Source organism: Piliocolobus tephrosceles, chromosome 12 (assembly GCF_002776525.5).
Source record: "Piliocolobus tephrosceles isolate RC106 chromosome 12, ASM277652v3, whole genome shotgun sequence".
In the NCBI taxonomy this organism is placed as follows: domain Eukaryota; kingdom Metazoa; phylum Chordata; class Mammalia; order Primates; family Cercopithecidae; genus Piliocolobus; species Piliocolobus tephrosceles.
Window position 1 is genome coordinate 99,333,698 of NC_045445.1, and position 22,485 is coordinate 99,356,182.

Consider the following 22,485-nt stretch of genomic DNA (forward strand, 5'->3'; position numbering starts at 1 on the left):
TGTACATAACCTAGCAACATTCTCCTTGCTCAGCACTGGACATCAGCTCTCCACCTGGCGTCTTCCTCCAGGGAGGGAACGGGGAGGCTTCCTAGGGTTAGTAGCAGGAGTTGGTCCTCAGGAATCAGGAGCCCTTGAAAGGAGGATGCCTGGTTTCCATACAACTGAGGGTCGCCCTGGGCCCTACCCTTCCTGAGTAAGTTTGAAGCACTCCAGCATTCTTTCAATAAATGTCTGCCCTTTGCTCTAAAACTAGTTTCTAGCTGTCATAACGCACTCAGTTTATAAGGCCCTTCCCTTCCATCTGCCACCTCTCTCTTACCCCCAGGTGACAGATGTAGAAACTAAAAATGATGTCCAGGTTGTATTAGATTTCCTTGCATACCCACAGCAGTTCCAATACCTGGTGATGGACTGGGAGGAGTAAAACCTTCCACCAGGAAACCTCCAACAGGTCTACTCCACATCCCCTCCTCAGGGTAAGAATCAGTGCTAGGATACCTTAAAGGCAGACAAAGCCAAGTGATTAGTTTGCCAGTAGCGAAGAGCCCCACCTCCTTATTGCTTTTTGTCTGCTTATTCTCTCAGTTACCAACCTCTTTTCGTATTCTGCCAATTTTCCCATCATATTTTGAAGCCACATTAGGCTCGTATTTAAAATCGAATCTTGCTAGTGAATTGAACCTTTTCTCTGTGAAATACTTTATTCCTAGTAATGCTCATTTGCCTTAAAGCCTATTTTAATTATTTTATGCAGAATATCTTTTGTCTATCCTTTTACTTTCAACTTCTGTAAATTTTTATGTTCTGGACGTATCTTTTGTAAACAGCTATTGTCAGTTATCTATACTGTGTAACACAACAACAGCTAGCAAGTGTTCAAATGTTTGGAAGAAATACACTTCTAAGTAATCTATCATTCAAATAAATAATGTGAATTAGAAAATATTGAGTTGAATAACAAAAATACTAAATATAATCTGTGGACTGCAGCTAAAGCCCTCATTAGAGAGAAAGTTATGAAGTATACATTAAAAAGAAGACTGAAAATTAATGAACTAAACATCTATCTCAAGGAGTTAAAAACAACAAATTAAACACAAAGGAAAAGAATAAACATGGGAGCCAAAATTAGCAAAATATAAAACAAAAATAGGATAGCCAAAAGTTAGTTTATTTTGAAAAGACCCTGACATTGATCAAGAATACAAGACAGAAGACATAAATTATCAGTTTTATGAATGAAAACAGGCATTAAGAGGATAAGGAGAGGATACTATGGACTATTTTGTATAACAAAAATTTTGATAATATGGACAAAATCCTAGAAAAATAAAACCCAAAGTGAAGAAATAGAAAATTGAAATAGTCCTAATGTGACTAAAGATATTGATTCAATTTTAAACTTCCCTACAAAGAGAACTCCAGGTCCAGATAGCTTCACTGGCAAATTCTATCAAACATTTAAGAAAGGATTCCAATGTTAGCTGAACTACATGAGAAAAATAAAAGGAGAATATACATCCTAACTCATATTACGAAGCCAGAATACCCTTAATACCAAGGCTTGAATGGAGTGAGTATTAAAAATTTATAGGTCAAGCTCATGAACAAAAGTGCAAAAATCCTAAACAAAACATTAGGAAAAGGAACCAGTAATACACAAAAGGACAGTATATGACAAATTAAATTGGGCTTATTCTAGGAATGCTATATTAACAGCTTAATGGAGAAATATCATACACCTCAATAGATGCAGATCAAGTGTTTGATAAAATTCAACATATATTCATGGTAAGCATGGTAAGTACTCTTAGAAAACTAAGAATTTTTTTGAAAAGTCTTTAATCTAATACAGGTTGAGTATACCATCCCTGAAGTGCTGTTTCAGATTTTGGAATACTTGCGTCATACTTACTGGTTAAACATCCATAATCTGAAAATCTGAAATCTGAAATGAGCACTTCCTTTAAGCATCACAGAGGCACTCAAAAAGTTTCAGATTTTGGAGGACTTCGTATTAGGTATACTCAACCTGTAGAAGGACTCTACATATATTTTTAAAACCTCTCATGGTGAAATGTTGAAAGTTTTCCTCTTGACATCAGGAATATAACAAGAATTCACATCATCATCACTTCTAATCAACATTGTACTGGAGGGGTCTGGCCAGTGTCATAAGGACAAGAAATGAAAGTATAAAGCCTCAAAAGGAAAAAACAGAATTATCATTATTTACATGTGGTATGATTGTGTATGGAGAAAATCCAAAAGGATGTAGGGATAAACCAACAAATAAGCAAGTTTAGCAACGTTGCCCAACACAAAATCAGTATACAAAAATATATACCAGCTCTAAACAGAACACAAGGAATTTTTAAAGATACCATTTACAATAGTTATCAATTTCCTAGGAATAAATTTTACAAAAGACACGCATGACTTCTTCAGAGAAAACTCAAACTTTATTGAGAGAATTTTCAAATTTTCAGTCACATTTTCAATGTGACATCAGCCATGTGTGTAGCTTCAGCTTGTCTTCTTTTTAACTTATGGTTGCCCATCTCCTAAAATATAAACATAACATTTGAGTTCATTACCTAGCAGAACTTTACCGAGATGATACTAAAAGCACACAAACAACACTAGTTTTGGTTTTTTAAGATGAAATGAAAACCAGAACCCTAACCACTGCATAGACTTCTATGCTAATGTACATTTTCAGGCATATGTGTACTAATTTTTAAAATTCATCACTCTAGTGGTATGAGGAAACAAAGGCTTCTCAAGTCAACAGATTAAATGCTATGAGCCCATTTAAAGAAAATTTTAAGTAGAGGGCAAAAACAGCCACTGATTTCAGTTTTGTTTTGTTTTGATTTTTAATCAAACAAAAACTCTAAGAAGCAAAAAACAAGCAAGTAAACACAGTGTCACTCAAATGTATTGACTAAAAACACTCTACTAATTATATATTAGCTAAGGAATTGTTTAGCTGACTAAAGAGAGGTCAAAGAATGCCATTCCGTTTGTCTCTTTTGTGCAAAAGTGCAAAAATAATTCATTGATCTAGTTAAATCTTTATGTGGACTCTTTATACCAGGGTGGCCATTTGTCTACCTGTTAACCTGATGTATTCCTTTCCCTCTCAAAAGTGTCCTGATTTAGGTGATAAAAATTACATGGTTGGAGGCCAGATATGCCTGTTAAAAAAAATACGTAGTCTTACTGGTTTATTTAAGCTACTACCATATAGATGACATTAAAATGAGAAGGAAAATGGTACTGTTTCTCAGTCTAGCTCGCAATTTAAAAAAAAACAACAAACCAACTTGGAAAATTCAAAACATACAGATCTATCTTGTTAGTGCCTAAAAGCGATTTGTGATAAACAATTCTGGCAAATTTTTTTTTAAAGCAACACTATGTGTCATTTAGATACCCAATTGCCCTGGGGTATGTTAAGTAATACATATACTTTTTAAAGTGTTTGATCACTTGCCTTGAATTTTGGAAGATTTCTACTCCAAAGTAATAATACTTTCATATTTTATAATTCAACAACATGGCTTTGACCTAATTCATTTTTTCCCTGACACTGTCTTTGAATCAAGTATTTGGTGTCTGAACTACCTTTCAAATAATATTTGTATGTGAGACTTGTTATTAAAGTATATTATAGAAAAAGAGTAACCCCATGACTTCCATTCCGAATGAATAACGTACCTGCTTCTTTAGTCTTAGCACGCTCCGAATTAGGTGGAGTCTTCTCTTTTACATCAGAGCCATCTTCACGCTCATTCCCAGTGTTTTCCAGATCCATTTCCTGGCAATCACCTTCCACTTTACGTTCTCATATAAATAAAAACATTATTGATATAAGTAAGCAGTAAACTATAAATTAGTGTTATTAAATAAAGCTCTGTAGGCTTGTATTCTAACAAATGTGAGGCATGAGTGCAATGGGCATTAGAATTTTCTGCTAGAAAATGGGGAAGAATATTATCTCTACTAGGAAGTTTTCTTTTCCTACGACTGTTTAAGACAACTTAGTTGTCACTTTCACGATCTGCATATACTTCTGTTACTGTAAATCACTCATTAGAGCAGTATTTATTTACATGAATTTCCCTGATTAGATTGCAAGCTCAAGGAAGAAATCATTCTCTCATTTATATCCTCAGTACTTAGTACATTTCCCGGCACCTAGTAAGCCCCAGTAAATGAATGAAAAAAATGTCTGTAAAAACATTAACATAAGACAAACCCAAATTAAAGAACATTTTACAAAACAACTGGTTTGGATTCTAGTTGTCAATGTCATGATAGGCAAAGAAAGACTGAGGAACACTTCCAGATTAAAGAAGACCAGAGAGATAGGACAACTAAATGCAATGAGTAGTCTTGGATTAGATCCTGGATCAGGAAAAAAATCCTATAAAGGACATTCCTAGGCCAACTGACAAAACTGCAATAGACTATATATTAGATGTTTTCTCAATGCCAATTTTCCTGAATTTGATCATTGTTCTGAGGTTATTTAAGAGATTATTCATATTTTTAGCAGATACATACTGAATTACTTACAGAGTAAATAGTTGTGATATTTGAAACTTACTCTCAAGTGGTTCAGCAATAAAATATTAATATGGCAAAAACAGGGAGATAAGTGGCAAAATGTTATAGCAATTGGTGAATCAAGGTGAAGAATAAACAGGAGTTCACTGTACTTAGATAACTTTTCCTTACATTTTAAATCCTTTCTAAGTAAAAAGTTAAAAAATGAATATATGACAAATAGATAATGGTTCAGAAAGACAAAAGTATTGAAGACTTTTAACGGCAACTAAAAGGATTTCACATTTTTATTTCTCTGAATTACGACATTTTCTAAAAATTGCTGTGTAAGAGCTAACCATAATATATCTAGGTTTGCTCAAACTTTTAATGCAATGACGTATGCCCAGAAAAATAATATCCCAATAAAACCAAGTTTAACTCATGAAACAGTTTACAATTTTTTCTAAATTTAATGTAGTTTCCTTTTGTTTGGTAATATAGAGTTTGGCAAGGATTGTATTTTCCAAGTATGCCAAAGAACTCTTAAGATATAAGACAAGTAAAATGCCGAAGAGAAAATTTATCACAAGAAGGACTACGGCAGCTGAAAACTACATTATTCCCTTACAAAGGATTACCTTACAGGTTTCCAGCCAACTTTTAGGGGATGGTTTATTTATCCTGTCACTAGTATAACATCATACATGAAATACAACATGCTCCTCCATGCCCTTCTCACCTTCAATCGGAGGTGTTCTTTCTCTCTCTCGTCCAGGTTCAATATCCTGATTGTCAGCTGGTGGTTCCTCTTGCTGAGATTCACCAGGCTTTTGAGACATGGGGGAGAGTAGATACAAATAGAATATTGTTATTAACACCATGGCAATGGAAGTCACAAATATACATACTATGTGAAGATAGCTAGTCACAAATAAATCTGAAGAGGTTTTTCTTAGCCTCTCTATAAGCATTCTTAAGAAAAGTTATTCTTCCTATATAGAAAATACTTTAAGGAGTTACCTGCAAGGACAGATGATTCTGGAACCTATCTTCATCTTCTTTGGGCTGTATTATTTATTAATAAGCATGATAGGAAAGTCATAAGGACTATTTCCAGACTCTTAACAACATACATATGCAGACAATATCAGAAAATAGGTCTTCTTGCTCAATATCTCATTAATGTGATTTAGTTTGCAACGATTTTCAGCAGGGAAGTCCTTTATATAACAGATCTATATTGGTTCAACAATGTTTTCGATTTTCTTTCAGAAAAATACATTTCTGCCAATGGAAATAAGACACTGAAAGGTACTCACAGCCACGAATGCAACCACATCGGGAGCCTCCTGACCATCTCCTCTTCCTCTGGATCTTGATCTCACTCTTGCACTCATCGCTCCAACTAGAAGTTCGTGAACTGCAGACTGCAATAAAAAGGAGTAATTATACTCGACTATTTCCATGGCCATCTGCTGATTGTAATTTTTTTTTTAAATTTTGTGAGATTTCCATAATAGGTCCTGAGTTAATAATAACTACTCCTGGTTTCCAATCACATCAAATAAATCTATCTGCAAACTGCTTTGTTTCTTCCACAGCCAACTTGGCAGAGAAGTGATCTTCAAGTCCTAGATCAAAACATGGGGTCTTTCCTAAAGAGATTTAATTTCATAACTGAATTCCATTACGAAGAGATTTTTTTAATATTCAGCCACCCCAGGTCCCCTCCTCCCCAGGTTCCCACTGTCCTCTGTCGGCAGTTTCAAGCGCCTCTGGGACTCAAAGATACCTCAAAAAGTACCCCCAAGTTTCGCTCCATCTGATCCCTCTCCCCTCCGTGGCCCAACTTCCTCCCTCGCCCCAGCCCTGCCACAACCACAAGGTCATGGCGGTGCCACCGCCTGTGAGGCCCTTCCTCCACCGAGGCCACGGACTGTGCTGCCTGACCCGCCTGAAGCCCACCAGCTCCTCCTCACACTTAAACTCCCAGGAGGAACGATCGGTGGACCCATCCATTGAGTCTCAGTCTCAGGTGAAAGAGTCCCGACAACTGGAATGCAAACAACACCCTCACAGCTCTGCGGCAGTTCACCTCGTGGGTGAAGGGGCTGATGGGAAGACCCCCAGTGAATATGCACACTGAGGCGGGCGCTGTCAAGCGCGGGCCGTCCCACCCTTTCCCTGGTCCCCACTGAGGACTCCGGCATCCGTCCTCTATGGGCAGTTTCATATGCCTCCAGGACTCTCAAATAGTGTCCCGCTCCAAAACTCACACCATCTTGGCTGACCCTCCTCCCCTTCATGGCCCTCCTTCCTCCCCTGTCCCTGCCCCGCCGCATAGCTGCCTGCTAGGAGAAGGATGAAGACCTCAAGGCCCTTCCTTCTCTGAGGCCAGGGACCACAGTGCCCGACCCACCAGAAGCCCGCCGGCTCACTCATTCACACCTGTTCTCACTTACACTTGACTGGAGTCAGCAGAGAGCCTGGCGAAGAATGAAGAAGGGAAGAGAAGTGGCACTTACCTACTTCTGCCTCCTTATTTAGACCTCAGCACTGTCAATCCCACCAGCCAATCCCAAACATGGGGGGGTGTCACGTGGGTTGTCTTTCCAGCCCTCTCCCGCCTCCTAGAGGCTCTGTGCCACCTGGAGGAAGGGCCTGCTCGGTCCTGGAAAGGGCTTGTCTCTGGCTTCTGGCCCCTCCTGCAAAATGTTCTGTCCTGGATCTAGGAATGTTCCCAGCTCTGCATATCACCTGCAAATTTACCCTTTAATTTTTTCTCAGTGCTGCTGCCTCAGTGGCCCTCAAGAGGGTATTCAGTCTTCCCAGAGATGTGTGAAAGCTTAGGTTCTCAGACAGTACAAAGCCATTTTAAGCATGATAGGAATCCAGAAAAAAAATGTAAAGAAGAAGGATGATAAACCCACATACATAAATAAGCCTAAACATTTGCACAAAAATCCGGGCCAGGTGCAGCAGCTCATGCCTGTAATCCTAGCACTTTGGGATGCTGAGGCGGGTGGATTGCTTGAGCCCAGGAGTTCAAGACCATCCTGGGCAACATGGCAAGACCCTGCCTCTACAAAAAATACAAAAATTAGCTGGGCATGGTGGTGCCCACCTGCAGTCCCAGCGACTTGAGAGGCTGAGGTGGGAGGATAGCTTGAGCCCAGGAGGTTGGGGTTGCAGTGAGCCAAGATCACACCACTACACTCCAGCTTGGGCTACAGAGCAAGACCCTGTCTCAAAAAATAAAAAATCCTGTGACCCAGCATTTCTACTTCTAGGACTAATGTTAAGGAAACTGTCTTGAATGTTGACAAATATTCTTTGCTTGGCCAAACTTTTAAGTCAGAAACTTCTGAAACTTCTCCTAGAACCATCTGTGCATTTCCTTGTAAAACCCAGTTTTAGCAAACAGCCCTGCTAAGTCAATGTGGCATGAACCCTCCATCCTCAATATCTAATCATATTTGCTATCTCATGGGGTTCTTCATCTTCCACCATCCCCCACGTGATGTCTGATTTCCCTTGGCCTGTCTTCAGCAAGAATCCTGCTAGATGGGTTTAGCCAGAATCCCCCTTACCCCTGATGTTTCCTCTTAGTAATTTTCCACCCACAGACTGTCATACTGCTCCTTTGCTATACATTCCCACTGGCCTGTTCTGTATTCAGTATTGAGCCTAATCTCTCTCCCCTACTGCAAGATCCCATTGCAATGGTCCCTATACCCATCACCACTGTCCTAAGTAAGGTTTTCCTTACTGTGCTTTAACAACCACCACTGAATTTTTTTTTCTTTAACCATGTGAACAAAAATTTGGATACATGGGACTTCCAAAACAGCTTAATTTATAATAGCATGGTCGTGGACTTGCTATATAAGTAAATTATGGCACATTTGAAAATGAAATATGGGTGACTACCAAAACCCATGCTGAATAATATTTCCTGTAATAGTGGTGCTGTTCACTTTAAGTCATTAACTTGAAACATCTGGTTATGTAGCACTGTGTATGTACAATATGATCTCAAAAGAAAAGAGAGGTTCAATAGAGCTACCACAACACCAGCCTTCCTCTCAGTAAGTGTGCTTTGTTCTTGTGCAACCAGCATGTTCTGGGACTCCAAAAATATATGGTTCTCCGAGGGGAACCCAGCAGATAAAATGCAGTGCTAGAGGACATAGGTCTCCTGCACCTGGTGCACGTCAAAGAGCTTCACCATTGCCTAGGTGGTCTGATCCTCTGCTGTCAAAGAAGGTGTGGGGGGTTGGGGGTAGGAGGACAGAAGCCCACTGCTACTGCTTTGGGCAAAAGTTAGATGGGTGCCTGCAGGACAGAAAGGAGCTTGCCCTGCACATCCCTGTCCACCCCCTCCTGCCCCCGCTAAGCCCCCGGGGGAAAAGTATCCTTTCCGTCCTTGCATGCCTGGACCTGGACAATTCGCAAACTGCAGGTTACCCTTAAAGAAGTGCACATTCTTTGAGAGTTAGAAAGATCCCCCATTGCAGAAGTAGAATTGCCAGATCTCCCTCTCCTTTTCTCCCTCTCTCCCACAGATAAGATATAGAGTCAATACAGAGCCAAGTGTGAATATATAATTCTTCCTTGATCTCACCAATCAGAGATAACCACTTTTTATATCTAAGCAGGAGCTGCTCCTACTACTCAGATCTTTATGTGGATTAAATAAAGATTTATTGACAGACTGAGATCTCACACTGTGCAATCAGCATAAACTGTGGGCTCTAGTCTCAGCCTCCTGTTTCTCCTCAGGTAAAGTGCTTTCACTAGCTCTTAGGTGTTTCCTGTTATCACTTGGAAAGGCTATCTGCAGTCTGCTGCCTCCCTGACCTTGGTGCCTGTCGGTTGGCAGCTGCTGTGTTCTCTGCATAGGATCAAGTTTCTTTAGGATGCTGTGAAGGAGTGAGAGGACAGGTAAGGCCCCCTTTCTGTGTGAGAGCTTAGATCTGAACTGAAAAGGAAATCCCGATTTACCCAGCACCATGAGCTTTCCCAGAGAACCTCATCCTCAGGCAACATTAGTGCGAAGCAAGCACTCTGATCAAGGATATGTAGGTGATCCCAAGCCCCTGTTTGTATCATTGTGATGATTATAGATGTCACTTTCATTGTATTCATTTTACGTCACAGGTGATATCTGCTCCTTACAAATAATCCAATCACTAAAAATTGACTAATACTACTGTTTTCTGCTATTTGATGGGAGAAAACACCACAGTACTATTTTAATTTGCACTTTTGATAAATACTATGTTTGAACATTGTTATTCAAGTAATTCATGGTCATAAACAATCCACAAAATCAGAAAGAGGAGAATTAAGAAACAACTCTGGAGTTCCAGCATTCATTAAAAGCCTCTCTTCTATTTGTCATTTTAGCGCATGTGTTTCCATATATTTATCATTTTAGATGATCATTCATGCTGCAGCAAATATCCTCATGGATCATTTTCTGTCCAATTCCTTAAACATTTCTTCATGAAAAAAACTCCTACATGAAGAAATAGGGGCTCAAGAGTATGTACAACTTGTCTAATGTAACACCCTCTGGCAAGGTATGCCTGGAATTAAATCTGTATCTTTCCGATTCCGGTTTAAGCCTGAACCATAAACATAAACATGTATGCTTCTTCACCTTGTGCTATCCCATAGATCCAATAGTTCCTTTGAATCTCGCAGCTCAAGGAGAAGCTTAGGAACCCCATGAGCACCATCCATGAGAGGTGATGTGGTATAGGGCCCACATGTGCAGAACGCAGGACTGGCAGAAGAAACATCACATGCTAAGTCTTGGAAGCATGCTTGCAGACTGCAGAGGCCACTGGAGCTGAAGACTGAGGCTGTGGGTCAGAGGAGGATCTTTCCTCTGGTGTCCTTTTACCTACTATATGCCACAATAAGTGCATGAATATAAATATTATGAATATAAATATTTTGTGAGATGATTTTTCTAAACACTGACTGGTAAACATGAAGGCAATTTTCTTTTTTTTTTTTTAATTATACTTTAAGTTCTAGGGTACATGTGCATAACGTGCAGGTTTGTTACATGTGTATACTTGTGCCATGTTGGTGTGCTGCACCCATCAACTCGTCAGCACCCATCAATTCGTCATTTATGTCAGGTATAACTCCCAATGCAATCCCTCCCCCATCCCCCCTCCCCATGATAGGCCCCGATGTGTGATGTTCCCCTTCCCGAGTCCAAGTGATCTCATTGTTCAGTTCCCACCTATGAGTGAGAACATGCGGTGTTTGGTTTTCTGTTCTTGTGATAGTTTGCTAAGAATGATGGTTTCCAGCTGCATCCATGTCCCTACAAAGGACGCAAACTCATCATTTTTTATGGCTGCATAATATTCCATGGTGTATATGTGCCACATTTTCTTAATCCAGTCTGTCACTGATGGACATTTGGGTTGATTCCAAGTCTTTGCTATTGTGAATAGTGATGAAGGCAATTTTCATGATTGCAAAGGAGAGTTCCTGGAAATCTTGACATGGGTTGACAAAGTATGTTATTTTAAACTGTTACTCCAACTACCTGTGAACTCCTTCAAATACTACTCATGCCCATTCAGTTGCTGCACACATTCTCACATCTATTCAGATAGCTATAACTTAGTGTCAGCATTTCCGAGTAGTTCACCTGAAGCAAGTGGAGAGGAAGGAAGATTCTGTCCTTGAGAGTTCCACCATCAGAAGGAGAAGCCCTTGTTTCCCATTCTCCTTATACAGAAACCTCCAGGTTCACCTTTCTGTGCCAACTGAACCCCATTTTATAGTTGTGCTTGTAACTTCAGTCTTCACTGATGGTATGCAGGCCTCTCACTTGTGCTAGAAAGCTCATCTGGCTTTGGACTTCTTTCTCTTGGGCAAGCCTTCTCTTACGCACGTATCCCCTCGTAGGTAATTAGTGAGGGTACGTTGGTCACGCTGGCCTTCGCTGGTTGTTATGTCTCTACCTGGATACCTTTCCCAAAAATCAGTTGTTTGTATAGGTGTAAGTTTGTTTCTGTACTCTCTGTGCTGTGCTAACCTACTTGTTTATCTTTAGGCCAATGTCACACTACTGTGATACAGTTTTGTAGTAACTCTTGAAATCCTACTTTGACTAATCTTGGTCCTTTGCATTTCCATACGAATTATAGAATCAGCTTGTCAATTTCTACCCCCCAAAAAAAGTTTCAGTAATTTTGATTGAGAATGCACCAAACTTATAGATCAATTTGGGAAGAATTGACATCTTAACAATATCGAGTCTTCAGACCCGTGAACAAGATATATCTCTTCATTTATGTCGGTCTTTTTTTTTTCTTTTGTTTTTTGTGTTTTTCAATTATGCAGGTCTTAATTTCTCTCAGAAATATTTTGTAGTTTTCAATGTACAGATTTTTCATATCTTTTTTCAGGTTTATCCCTTATGTTTTTCATGTTTTATGATATTGTAAATGGTATTGTTTTTATGTCAATTTTATTGTTTGTTGCTAGTAGACATAAACACAACTTATTCTTTATATCGAGCTTGTATCATGCAATTTTGCTAAACTCACTTGTTGATTTTAGTAGCTTTTCATTGTTTTAATTAGATTCTATCATGTTTCCTATGTAAACAATTGTGTTATTTGTGAATAGACGATTTTACTTCATTCCTAATCTGCACGCATTTTACTTACGTTTGTTCCCTGACTACACTACCTAGAACCTCCATTACAATGTTGAATACAAGTGGGGAAAGTGGAAATCTCTGTCTTGTTCCTGATCGTAGGGCAAAAGTTTTCAACATTCTGCATCTATTAAAAATAATTATATGTTTTTTCTTTTTTAGCTATTAATATGGTGAATTTTATTGATTCATTTTCAAGTATTAAAACAGCCTGCATTCCTGAAATAAATTCCATTCAGTCATGGTGTATTATTCTTTTAATGTATTGCTGGATTTAATTTGTTCAAATACTGTTTAGAATTTTTGCATGTATATTTATCATGGATATTGATTTATACTTTCCTTTTCTATTAATATCTTTGTCCAATTTTGGAGTCAAGAAATTCTGGCCTCATAGAATAAGCAGGAAAGTATTCTTTCCTCCTCAATATTTTGGAAGATTTTGCATAGAATAGGTATTATTTCTTCCTTAATTATTTGGTAGAATTCTTCAGTGGTGCCATCTAGGCTTGGGAGTTTTCTTCATGGGAACATTTTTAGCTATGATTTTAATTTCTTTAAAGGGTTATTCAGATAAAGGTTATTCAGGTTATCTATTTCTTCCTGAGTGAGCCTTGGTGGTTTGTGTCTTTCAGATTATTGTCTATTGTATCCTTGCTGATTTTCTGCCAACATGTTCTATCAATTATTGAGAAAGAAATATTGTAATCTCAGACTGTAATTGTAGATTTGTGTATTTCTCATCATGTATTTTGTGACTCTGTTATTAGATGCATAAATATTTGGGGTTCTTAGGATTGTCACTAACATAAATCTAAGAATCCTTAACAAAATATTAGCAAATTGAATCTAGCAATAAGAATAATACAGCACAACCATAGGAAGTTTATTCCAGGAATGCAATGTGAATTCAATGTTCAATAATCAATCAATTTAATCTTTGATATTAACAGTCTAAAGAAGAAAATCATATGATAATATCAATTGATGCAGAAGCATTTGACAAAATACAGCATCCATTCATGATAAAAACTCTCAGTGAAGTAGAACTAGAAGGAAATTTTCTTAATTTGTAAAGAGATCTGCAAAAAACCGACAGCTAACATTGTATTTGATGGTGAAAGACTGAATGCCTTTCCTCCAAAGATCAGAAACAAGACAAATATTTCTATTCTAACTACATCTGTTCAACATCATGCTGGGAGTCTTAGCCAGCATAATCAGGCAAGAAAAAAGAAATATAAGGCATTCAGATTGGAAAGGAAGAAGTAAAAATTACCCTATTTGCAGACAACATAATTGACCACATAGAAAATTCCAAGAAATCTACCAAAAAAAAAAAAAAAAAAAACCCCTTCTTAGAACCAACAAGTAACTTTACTAAGGCAGCAATATACAAGGTCATCACACAAAAATCGATTGGATTTCTATACATTAACAACATACAGTTGGGGCCAGGCATGGTGGCTCAAGTCTGTAATCCCAGCACTTTAGGCAGCTGAGGCAGGCAAATCACGTGAGGCCAGGAGTCCAAGACCAGCCTGGCCAACATCGTGAAACGCCCATCTCCACTAAAAATACAAAAATTTGCCAGATATGGTGGTGCGCACCTATAGTTCTAGCTTCTTCAAAGGCTGAGGCAGGAGAACTGCTTGAACCCAGGAAGCGGAGGTTGCAATGAGCTGAGATTGTGCCACACTGCACCCCAGCCTGGGTGACAAAGTGAGCCTCTGTCTCAAAAAAGCAAACAAATGAAAACAACATACAGTTTGAAACTGAAATTAAGAAAACATTTACAGTCAAAACATTGATGTGCCTAGATATAAATCTCACAAAATATGTACAGGATCTGTGTGCTGAAAACTGTAAGACACTGATCAAAAAAGTCAAAGAGGACCTAAGTAAGTGGAAATACATGCTATGTTCATGATTTGAAAACCCAACATAGTAAAGACAAATTGATATATAGATTTAACACAATACTAATCAAAATCCTAGGAGGACTTCTTGTACATGTAAGACAGGCTGATTCAAAAATTTATAAGGAAAAGCAAATGAATTAGATTGGCTAATGCAATTTTGAAGAAGAGGAAGAAAGTTGGAGGAATCTTATTAACTGGTTTTGAAGCGTGCTTGCCCGTAATTTTTAGACTGCCCCTCAATTTGAGTTTAATAGAGTCTCATGATTGGACTAAGATAATGGATTTGGGGGAAGAATACTGTTGGGGTAAAGTACCCTTCTCATCACATCATATCAGAGGGTATATAATATAATATAATATATATATACCATGAAATATAAACATGAAATCTTACTGGTGACATTAACCTTCATCACTTGATTTAGATTATGTATGTCAAGTTTCTCCACTATAAAATTACTATTTTCCCCCTTTCATATTCTATTCATTAGAAGTGTATCACTAAGTCCAGCTCACACCCAAGGGGAAGAGAGTTAAGCTCCACCTCCTGGGGGGAAGCATATAAATCTCTACAGTAACTAATGCGTATTTGAGGGGAAATACTTTGAGGCAATGCAAGTAACCTTTTTCTTCTTAAAGTGTAGGTGTCTAATTTTAGTATTAATCCATGGACCTTACCTAGAGCAATTATCACTGTGCTGTTCTAATAATGATTTTCTATTTCATTCATTCCTTCTACATTTATTGTTTGGAATTATTCCATAAGAAAGATCTGTCCCTTTTCCATTTATTTACTTATTAAATTGCTCATTTATATCAGTATGGACTCATGGATTCCTTTTTATTTTTTGAGTTCTATTCCAATACACTTGCCATGTGTTTTGTGACTCAAATTGTTCTAGCTTAGATATTGGGACCTCTTTCAGATTGGTTCTTACACACTTTTGATATCACATTCATCTTTTTTGTTTTTTTTTTTGGTTTTTTTTAGCTTTTGTTTACTTCCTGGCACTGCATGATAAGACAAGTTCACCTGCTCTAGAATCAACCATTTCTCCAGGTTTCTGGCTTCCTTGTAGTAAGAAATGGTATTTAGAAACTAAGATCTGTACACTGAACAATATGATTTTTAAAATTATTATAAAGTGACAGTAATCAAGGCACATAGATCAATGAAAAAGAATAGGATCCAGAGATTGGCCTACACAAGTATGGCCAGTTGGTTTTTGACAAAGGTACCAAAGCAGTTCTACAGATAAAGGATAGTATCTTCAGTAAATGGTATGAGGAAAATTGGATGGTCATATGCAATGAAAATTAACCACTATTAAACCTCACAACATATATAAAAGTTAACACAAAATGGGTCATATATCTAAATATAAAATATAAAACTATAAAACTTTTCAAGAAAGTTTTATAAAAAGAGACTTTGAGTTTATCAATGAATTCTTAGACATGACACCAAAAGCACAATTCATGAAAGAAAAAAATTGATAAATCAGACTTCATAAAAATTTGATACTTTTGCTTTGTGCTCTTAAAACTGTTAATAGAATTAAAAAGAAAAGCTTCTCTAAATGCAATGTGGTATCCTGGAACATTAAAAGGATATTAGTGGAAAAATTAATGAAATCCAAATAAAGTGTATCATTTAGTTAGTAGTATATTGCCAATGTTAACCTCTTAGTTTTGACAAATGTACTGTGGTTATATTAGATGTTAACATTAGGTGAATCTGAGTGAAAAGTATATGAGAAGTTTCTGTATTATCTTTGCAACTGTTCTATAAATCATTTCAAAATGAAAATGGGTATTAAACAAAAAAAAAAGTAGCCAAACCTAATAATAAAACAATTAGAACTACTGCACTTGAAGCCAGAGAGGAGCAGTCAGAGGCTCATCATCTCTATCCCCGCACTCCCAATTTCTTAGGTAGCCTCTGGGAATCCTCTACAGCACCAGTCCTCAACCTCTTTGGCACCAGGGACCAGTTTCGTGAAAGATAATTTTTCCACAGTCTGGGGAGTAGGGAGAGATGGTTTCGAGATGAAACTGTTCCACCTCAGATCATCATATGTTAGCTATATTCTTATAAGGAGTGCACACAACCTAGATCCCTTGCATGCATAGTTCACAATAGGGTTTGCTCTCCTATGAGAATCTAATGCCACCAGTGATGTGACAGGAGGTGGAGCCCAGGTGGTAATGCAGGCTTGCCCACCACTCACCTCCTGCTGTCCAGCCCGGTTCCTAACAGGCCACGGGCCTGTACTGGCTCATGGCCTGGGAGCTGGGGACCCCTGTTCTATAGAACCCCTGGGTTCCTTGAAGTATGATTCCTAAACCATCCAACTTAATCATTAATAATACTCTAAGATAGAAATACAAGCCAAACTTAGGCCTGAAGAATAAAAATTTATTAGTTTCTCTTGACCATTAAGGTTTTTCTATCATAGAACATTATTAAGTTGAATTGATATAATCTTTTCTTTACAAGGTCAAGCCTTTTGCTGCCCAGCATTTTGACCTTAGAACTTCAAATCACTTGATTCATTGTTCAAGGTGTCTTTAAAATGTCAAAGCTAGGGTAATTGCTTCTGATTATGCAAGAGTAGGGAGGATTAGGCTATAATTTGAGGACATATGTGTATGATAAAATTCTACCTATGTTTAAATTTTCATGAGGCCTCTTCAACGTCCTTAAAGCAATAAAATACTAACTTAAAAAAAAAGACAACTATAGACTGGGAGAAAATGTTTGTGAATCATCTATCTGACTAAAGCCTTATATTCATAAAATTTAAAGAACTCTCTAAACTCAATAACAAAAAAACACACAACCCAATTTGTAAGTTGGAAAATGTCATGGTCACTAAACCAAACAGAGCATACAGATGGAAAATTAGCACAGGAAAAGATGCACAACATCACTGGCCATTTGAGAAATGAAAATTAAAACCGCAAAAGATACCATTACTCATTTACTTGACTCACTGAAACAAAAGTTACTGACAATACCAAGTATGGGTAAGGATGTAGAACTACTAGATCTCTCATATGTTGAGGACATGAGTGCAAAATTGTACCGCCACTCTGAAAAACAGTTTGGCAATTTTCTATAAACTTAAATATATACATACCATATGACCCAAGAGTTCAGAGACGGAGCACTGAAAAAATTCTGCTCCTATCCCATCCAAGAAAAAAGCTAGTTAAACTGTAAATTAATGACTTTTCTTTTCTTTTTTCCTTTTTTTTTTTGAGACGGAGTGTTGCTCTGTCACCCTGTCTAGGGTGCAACGCCTCCCAGGTTCAAGTGATTCTCCTGCCTTGGCCTCCTCAGTAACTGGGATTACAGGCACCCACCACCACGCCTGCCTTTTTTTTTTTTTTTAAGTAGAGACAGAGTTTCACCATGTTGGCCAGACTGGTCTCGAACTCCCGACCTCAAGCGATCCACCCGCTTCAGCCTCCCAAAGTGCTGGGATTACAGCTGTGAGCCACCACACCTGGCTGACTTTTCTTTGACCCATCAGAGGACCAAGGTCATAGGGTAAATGCTATACCAAAATCTGGAGAGAGACAGGCACCGACAGGAAGCCACAGGACTCTGTGCCTTATGCTTACAAGGGGGCAGAAACCAGTGTGTAGATTAAACAATAAATTTTGATGAAGTCCTGGGAACCTAGTGTGAGCTAGCATGAGAATGTGAAGCTCCCAGAACACTTATTCATGTGAGGTTACCCTCTTGTAGGCTTTTCACCTAGGGCTACCACTAGGCTCACACAGAGAATCCAGAGAAAGTTCCCGCATGGCGCTGGCAAGCACAGCAGCTGCTGCCAAACTCCACATTGGTGCATTTCTCCTATCTCCCTTACAGAAATAAAGGCTTAAGCTGCAGGCACTGGTCATACTATAGCAACTAAAGAAGATGGGTCTGGGGCAGAGTTTCAATGGTGACTACCATATTTTCTCCCAACTGCTGTGGGGTTGCACCAGTGACCTCAGGCAATAGGTCTTCTTCAGCTTGTGAATTAAGGCTTTTGTTTTATGTGGGGCATTGAGAGACTGGGCAGAGTGGAGTTTCAACAACGACTTCTGTCGCCCTTCCTTAGTCTTCTCAGGATTCTCCCAACCTTCCCTGTCAGTACCTCCTGGAGTTGCTAGAGGGAAAGCCTGCAAGCAAGTGCAAAACTACCATGTCTGCAGCCTCCAGGACCTCACTCTCTCACACTAGCCCACACTCAGCCCTTAGCAAGTTATTTGGAAGTTTCTACCCTAATTTTCTTTTCTTTTTTTTTTTTTTTTATTTTTCTTTTTTTTCTTTTTATTTTTTTTATTGTTTTTTTTTATTATACTTTAAGTTCTAGGGTACATGTGCATAACGTGCAGGTTTGTTACATATGTATACATGTGCCATGTTGGTGTGCTGCACCCATCAACTCGTCAGCACCCATCAATTCATCATTTATATCAGGTATAACTCCCCAATGCAATCCCTCCCCCCTCCCCCCTCCCCATGATAGGCCCCAGTGTGTGATGTTCCCCTTCCCGAGTCCAAGTGAGCTCATTGTTCAGTTCCCACCTATGAGTGAGAACATGCGGTGTTTGGTTTTCTCTTCTTGTGATAGTTTGCTAAGAATGATGGTTTCCAGCTGCATCCATGTCCCTACAAAGGATGCAAACTCATCCTTTTTTATGGCTGCATAGTATTCCATGGTGTATATATGCCACATTTTCTTAATCCAGTCTGTCACTGATGGACATTTGGGTTGATTCCAAGTCTTTGCTATTGTGAATAGTGCCGCAATAAACATACGTGTGCATGTGTCTTTGTAGTAGCATAATTTAATTTTCTTGCTGACGTATATGGCATTCAGAGGCATCTGCCTCAGATAATCAAATGCTCAGGTGCTGTGTCTCCCTATAGGTGTTTGTCTTTCTAGATTTCAGGTTAGTTGTTTTCCCAGAAAACTTATTTCCTTGATGATTTCAAGAAAAGTATTTAATTTGAAGTTTGCCCAGCATTTTTCTTGTTGTGAGGATGGAAGTGATACCCTTTCCAGCCGTCTGTATCTCTACACTGAGACCAGCCATCTTTTTACTTTTATCCAACCTATACCATTGTATTTGTAGACAGCATATAGTTAGGTCATGGTTTGTAATTCATTTTGACAATTTCTTTTAATTGGTGTGTTTAGATCATTTAAATTTATTATTTAGACCTACCATTTTATAATTTGTTTTCTGTTTGTTCTGTCAGTTTTTCATTCCTCTGTTTTACCTTTCCTCCCTTGTTTTGCGTTATTTAAAACTTTCAGCATTACATTTTAATATATCTGTTGTGTTTTCTACTATATCCTTACATACACAGTCGTCCCTCAGTATTCGTGGAGGATTGGCTCCAGGACCCTTGTAGATACCAAAATTCATAGATGCTCAAATCCCCGATATAAAATAGCATAGTATTTGCATACAACCTACACACATTCTCCTGTATACTTTAAATCATCTCTAGCTTACTTGTAATACCTGATACAATGTAAATGCTATGTAACTAGTTGTTATACTGTATTGCTTTTATTTGTATTATTTTTATCATTTTTAACTTTTTTTTCTGAATATTTTTTATCCTCAGTTGGTAGAATTTGAGAATGCAGAACCTGCAAATACGGAGGGTTAACTGTAGTTTTTTTAGTAGTTACTCTAGGAATGACTGTTGCCAAACTCCATCCTGGTGCATTTCTTCTATCTCCCTTACAGAGAGGCAGATATAAACTTAACTCTCCACATTCTACTTAGACTCAATGTTTCGTAATTTTAATTGGAATGTAGAAACCTTGCCACCTTATATAGGCCTCTTAAGCATCCCTTGTTCAAGCTCTAGTTGTCTTACGTATTACATCTGCATACATTGAAAACCCCATCAGACAATGTTATACATTTTACTTTTTTAAGCATAAAACATATTTTAAAGAATTCAGGAGAATCATCTATTATATTTACCCAAATATTTACCATTTGTGAATCCCTAGGTTTGAATCTGAGTTATGCAGGATGAGTGTTGAGACTATGAGGCTTCTGAATACTTTATCTGTGTTTAGACTGTGAGGTCTCTGAAATCTTGAGAGTCTCTGTTGTGAGATTTGATTCTGAATGTTTTGGAGGTCTGTATTCAGGGTGTGAATTCTCTGAACTCTTTAAGGTCTGTGACTCAAGGTTTGGACTCTGAGCTGTAGTATTCGGTGATCTTTGTTCACAAGTGTGAGGTCTCTGAAGTAAGTCTTTGAGGACTGGTGTTGTAAGGTTTTAACATACAGTCTTTGTGGGTCTATGTTCATGATGTGAGGCCTCTCAAATCTTTTGGTATCTTTGTTTTTGTTTTTGTTTTTGTTTTGAGACGGAGTCTCACACTATCGCCCAGGCTGGAGTGCAGTGGCGTCATCTCGACTCACTGCAACTTCTGCCTCCCGGGTTCACGCCATTCCCCCGCCACAGCCTCTCTAGTAGCGGGGACTACAGGCACCCACCACCACGCCCGGCTAAATTTTTGTATTTTTAGTAGAGACTGGGTTTCACCGTGTTAGCAAGTATGGTCTCAATCTCCTGACCTTGTGATCCACCCGCCTCGGCCTCCCAAAGTGCTGGAATTCTGAGGTATTTGGGGGTCTCTGTTCAGAGTGAGATGTCTCTGCAATCTATGGGAGTTTGTTTCCAAAAGTTTGTTTCACATATTTGGAGGTCTGAATTCATGGTGCGAGGTCTCTGTACTTTTAGAGGATCTGTTTCCCAAAGCCCGAGTTATCTAGGGGTCCACATTCAGAGTTTGAAAGGCTTTGAAATTTTCAGTTTCTGTTCCAAGATTTTAGTCTTAGGGATTAGGAAGCCTGGGTTCAAGATATATGGTCTTTGAACTTTTGGAGGGTCTAAGTCCACATTTGGATCTCAGGTATAATATTTGGGTCTGTCTGTGTTCAAGAAGTGAGGTCTGTGGATTCTTTCAAGGTCTTTGTTCCAAGTTTTTTACCTGAGGTGTTTGGAAATCCATGCTCAGGGTGTGAGGTCGCTGATATCTATAAGGGAGTATGTTCCACATTTTGAGTCTGAGATACTTAGGTGTGTGTACTTTTGTTCTCTGAAATCTTTCAGGGTCAGTACAAAAGTCTAAGGTAACTGGTGGTTCTGTGTTCAGAGTATAAGGTCTCTGAAATTTTTCAGTATTTGCATTGTAAGGTTTGAATTGGAGGTAACTGGGGGTCTGTGACCAACATGCGAAGTCTTTCAAATTTTAGGCTTTGTTCCCAAATTTTGGACATATTTTTGCTCTGCATTCAAAGAATTAGGTCCTTGAAATCTTTTAAGATCTGGGTTCCAAGTTTTTTGTCTAAGTTGTTTAGACATTTCTGTTCAGGGTGTGATGTCTGTGATCTCTTCGAGAATCTGCATTTAAAGGTTTGAATCTGGGATATTTGGGGGTCTGTGTTTGCAGAGAAAGGTCTCTGAAAGCTTTTAGGATCTGTGTTGTAAGGTGTGAATATAAGGTACTTGGGGGTCTCTGGCAGATAAAGGTTTAAATCTGAGATATTTGGAAGTCTGGGTTCAGGGAGAGGAGTCTGAAATTTTTAGTCTCTCAAGTTTGAGTGTGAGGCATTTGGAGTTCTGTGTTATGTGTGCATGCTCTCTGCATTCTTTGAGGCCTGTGTCCCTAGGTTTGAATCTGAGGTACGTGGGGATCAGTGTTCAGGGTGTGAAGCCTCTGAATAGTTTCTGAGTCTATGTTCAGAGCATAAGTTCTCTAAATTATTTGAGGGTCTGTGTTCCAAGGTTTGAATCAGGGGTTCTGAGGGGTCTGTGATCAGGGAGTGAGAGGTGTCCAAAGTTTGTTTTTTGTTTGCTTGTTTGTTTGTTTATTATGGGTTTTTTTGTTTTGTTTCATTTTGTTTTTTGAGACAGGGTCTTGGTCTGTCGGCCAGGCTGAAGTGCAGTGGCATGATCATGGCTCACTGCAGCCTCAGACTCTCAGGCTCAAGCAATCCTCCCTCCTCAGCCCCCAGAGTAGCTGGGACTACAGGCATGCACCACCATGCTCAGCTAATGTTTTTTTTTTCTGTAGAGACAGGGTCTCACTATGTTGCCTGGTCTGGTCTCGAACTCCTGGACTCCAGCGATCCTCCTACCCTTGCCTCCTAAAGTGCTGGGATGAGCCACCATGCCCGGCCTGGTGTCCAAACTTATTAACTGTCTGTGCTCCATTGTTTCAGCCTGAAATATTTTGGGGTCTGTGATCTGAGTGTGAGGTCTCTC

General features: G+C 38.7%; 1 protein-coding gene across 3 annotated transcripts in view; it reads right to left on the bottom strand.

Annotated features, from left to right (window-relative positions):
- Positions 1–2,443: 2,443 nt before the first annotated feature.
- Positions 2,444–22,485, bottom strand: part of PAGE4 (PAGE family member 4) — a 36,842-nt gene continuing 16,800 nt past the window's right edge. Inside the window, exons 1-5 of one of the 3 annotated variants that reach the window (XM_023202016.1) lie at positions 7,023–7,079; positions 5,880–5,987; positions 5,300–5,387; positions 3,727–3,852; positions 2,444–2,567 (exon numbers count right to left, since the gene is read on the bottom strand). In XM_023202016.1, the coding sequence (XP_023057784.1) occupies positions 2,551–2,567; positions 3,727–3,852; positions 5,300–5,387; positions 5,880–5,957 (309 nt within the window). In that variant the 5' untranslated portion in view covers positions 5,958–5,987; positions 7,023–7,079 and the 3' untranslated portion in view covers positions 2,444–2,550. The other 2 variants (XM_023202018.1, XM_023202015.1) reach the window with 2 other exon arrangements.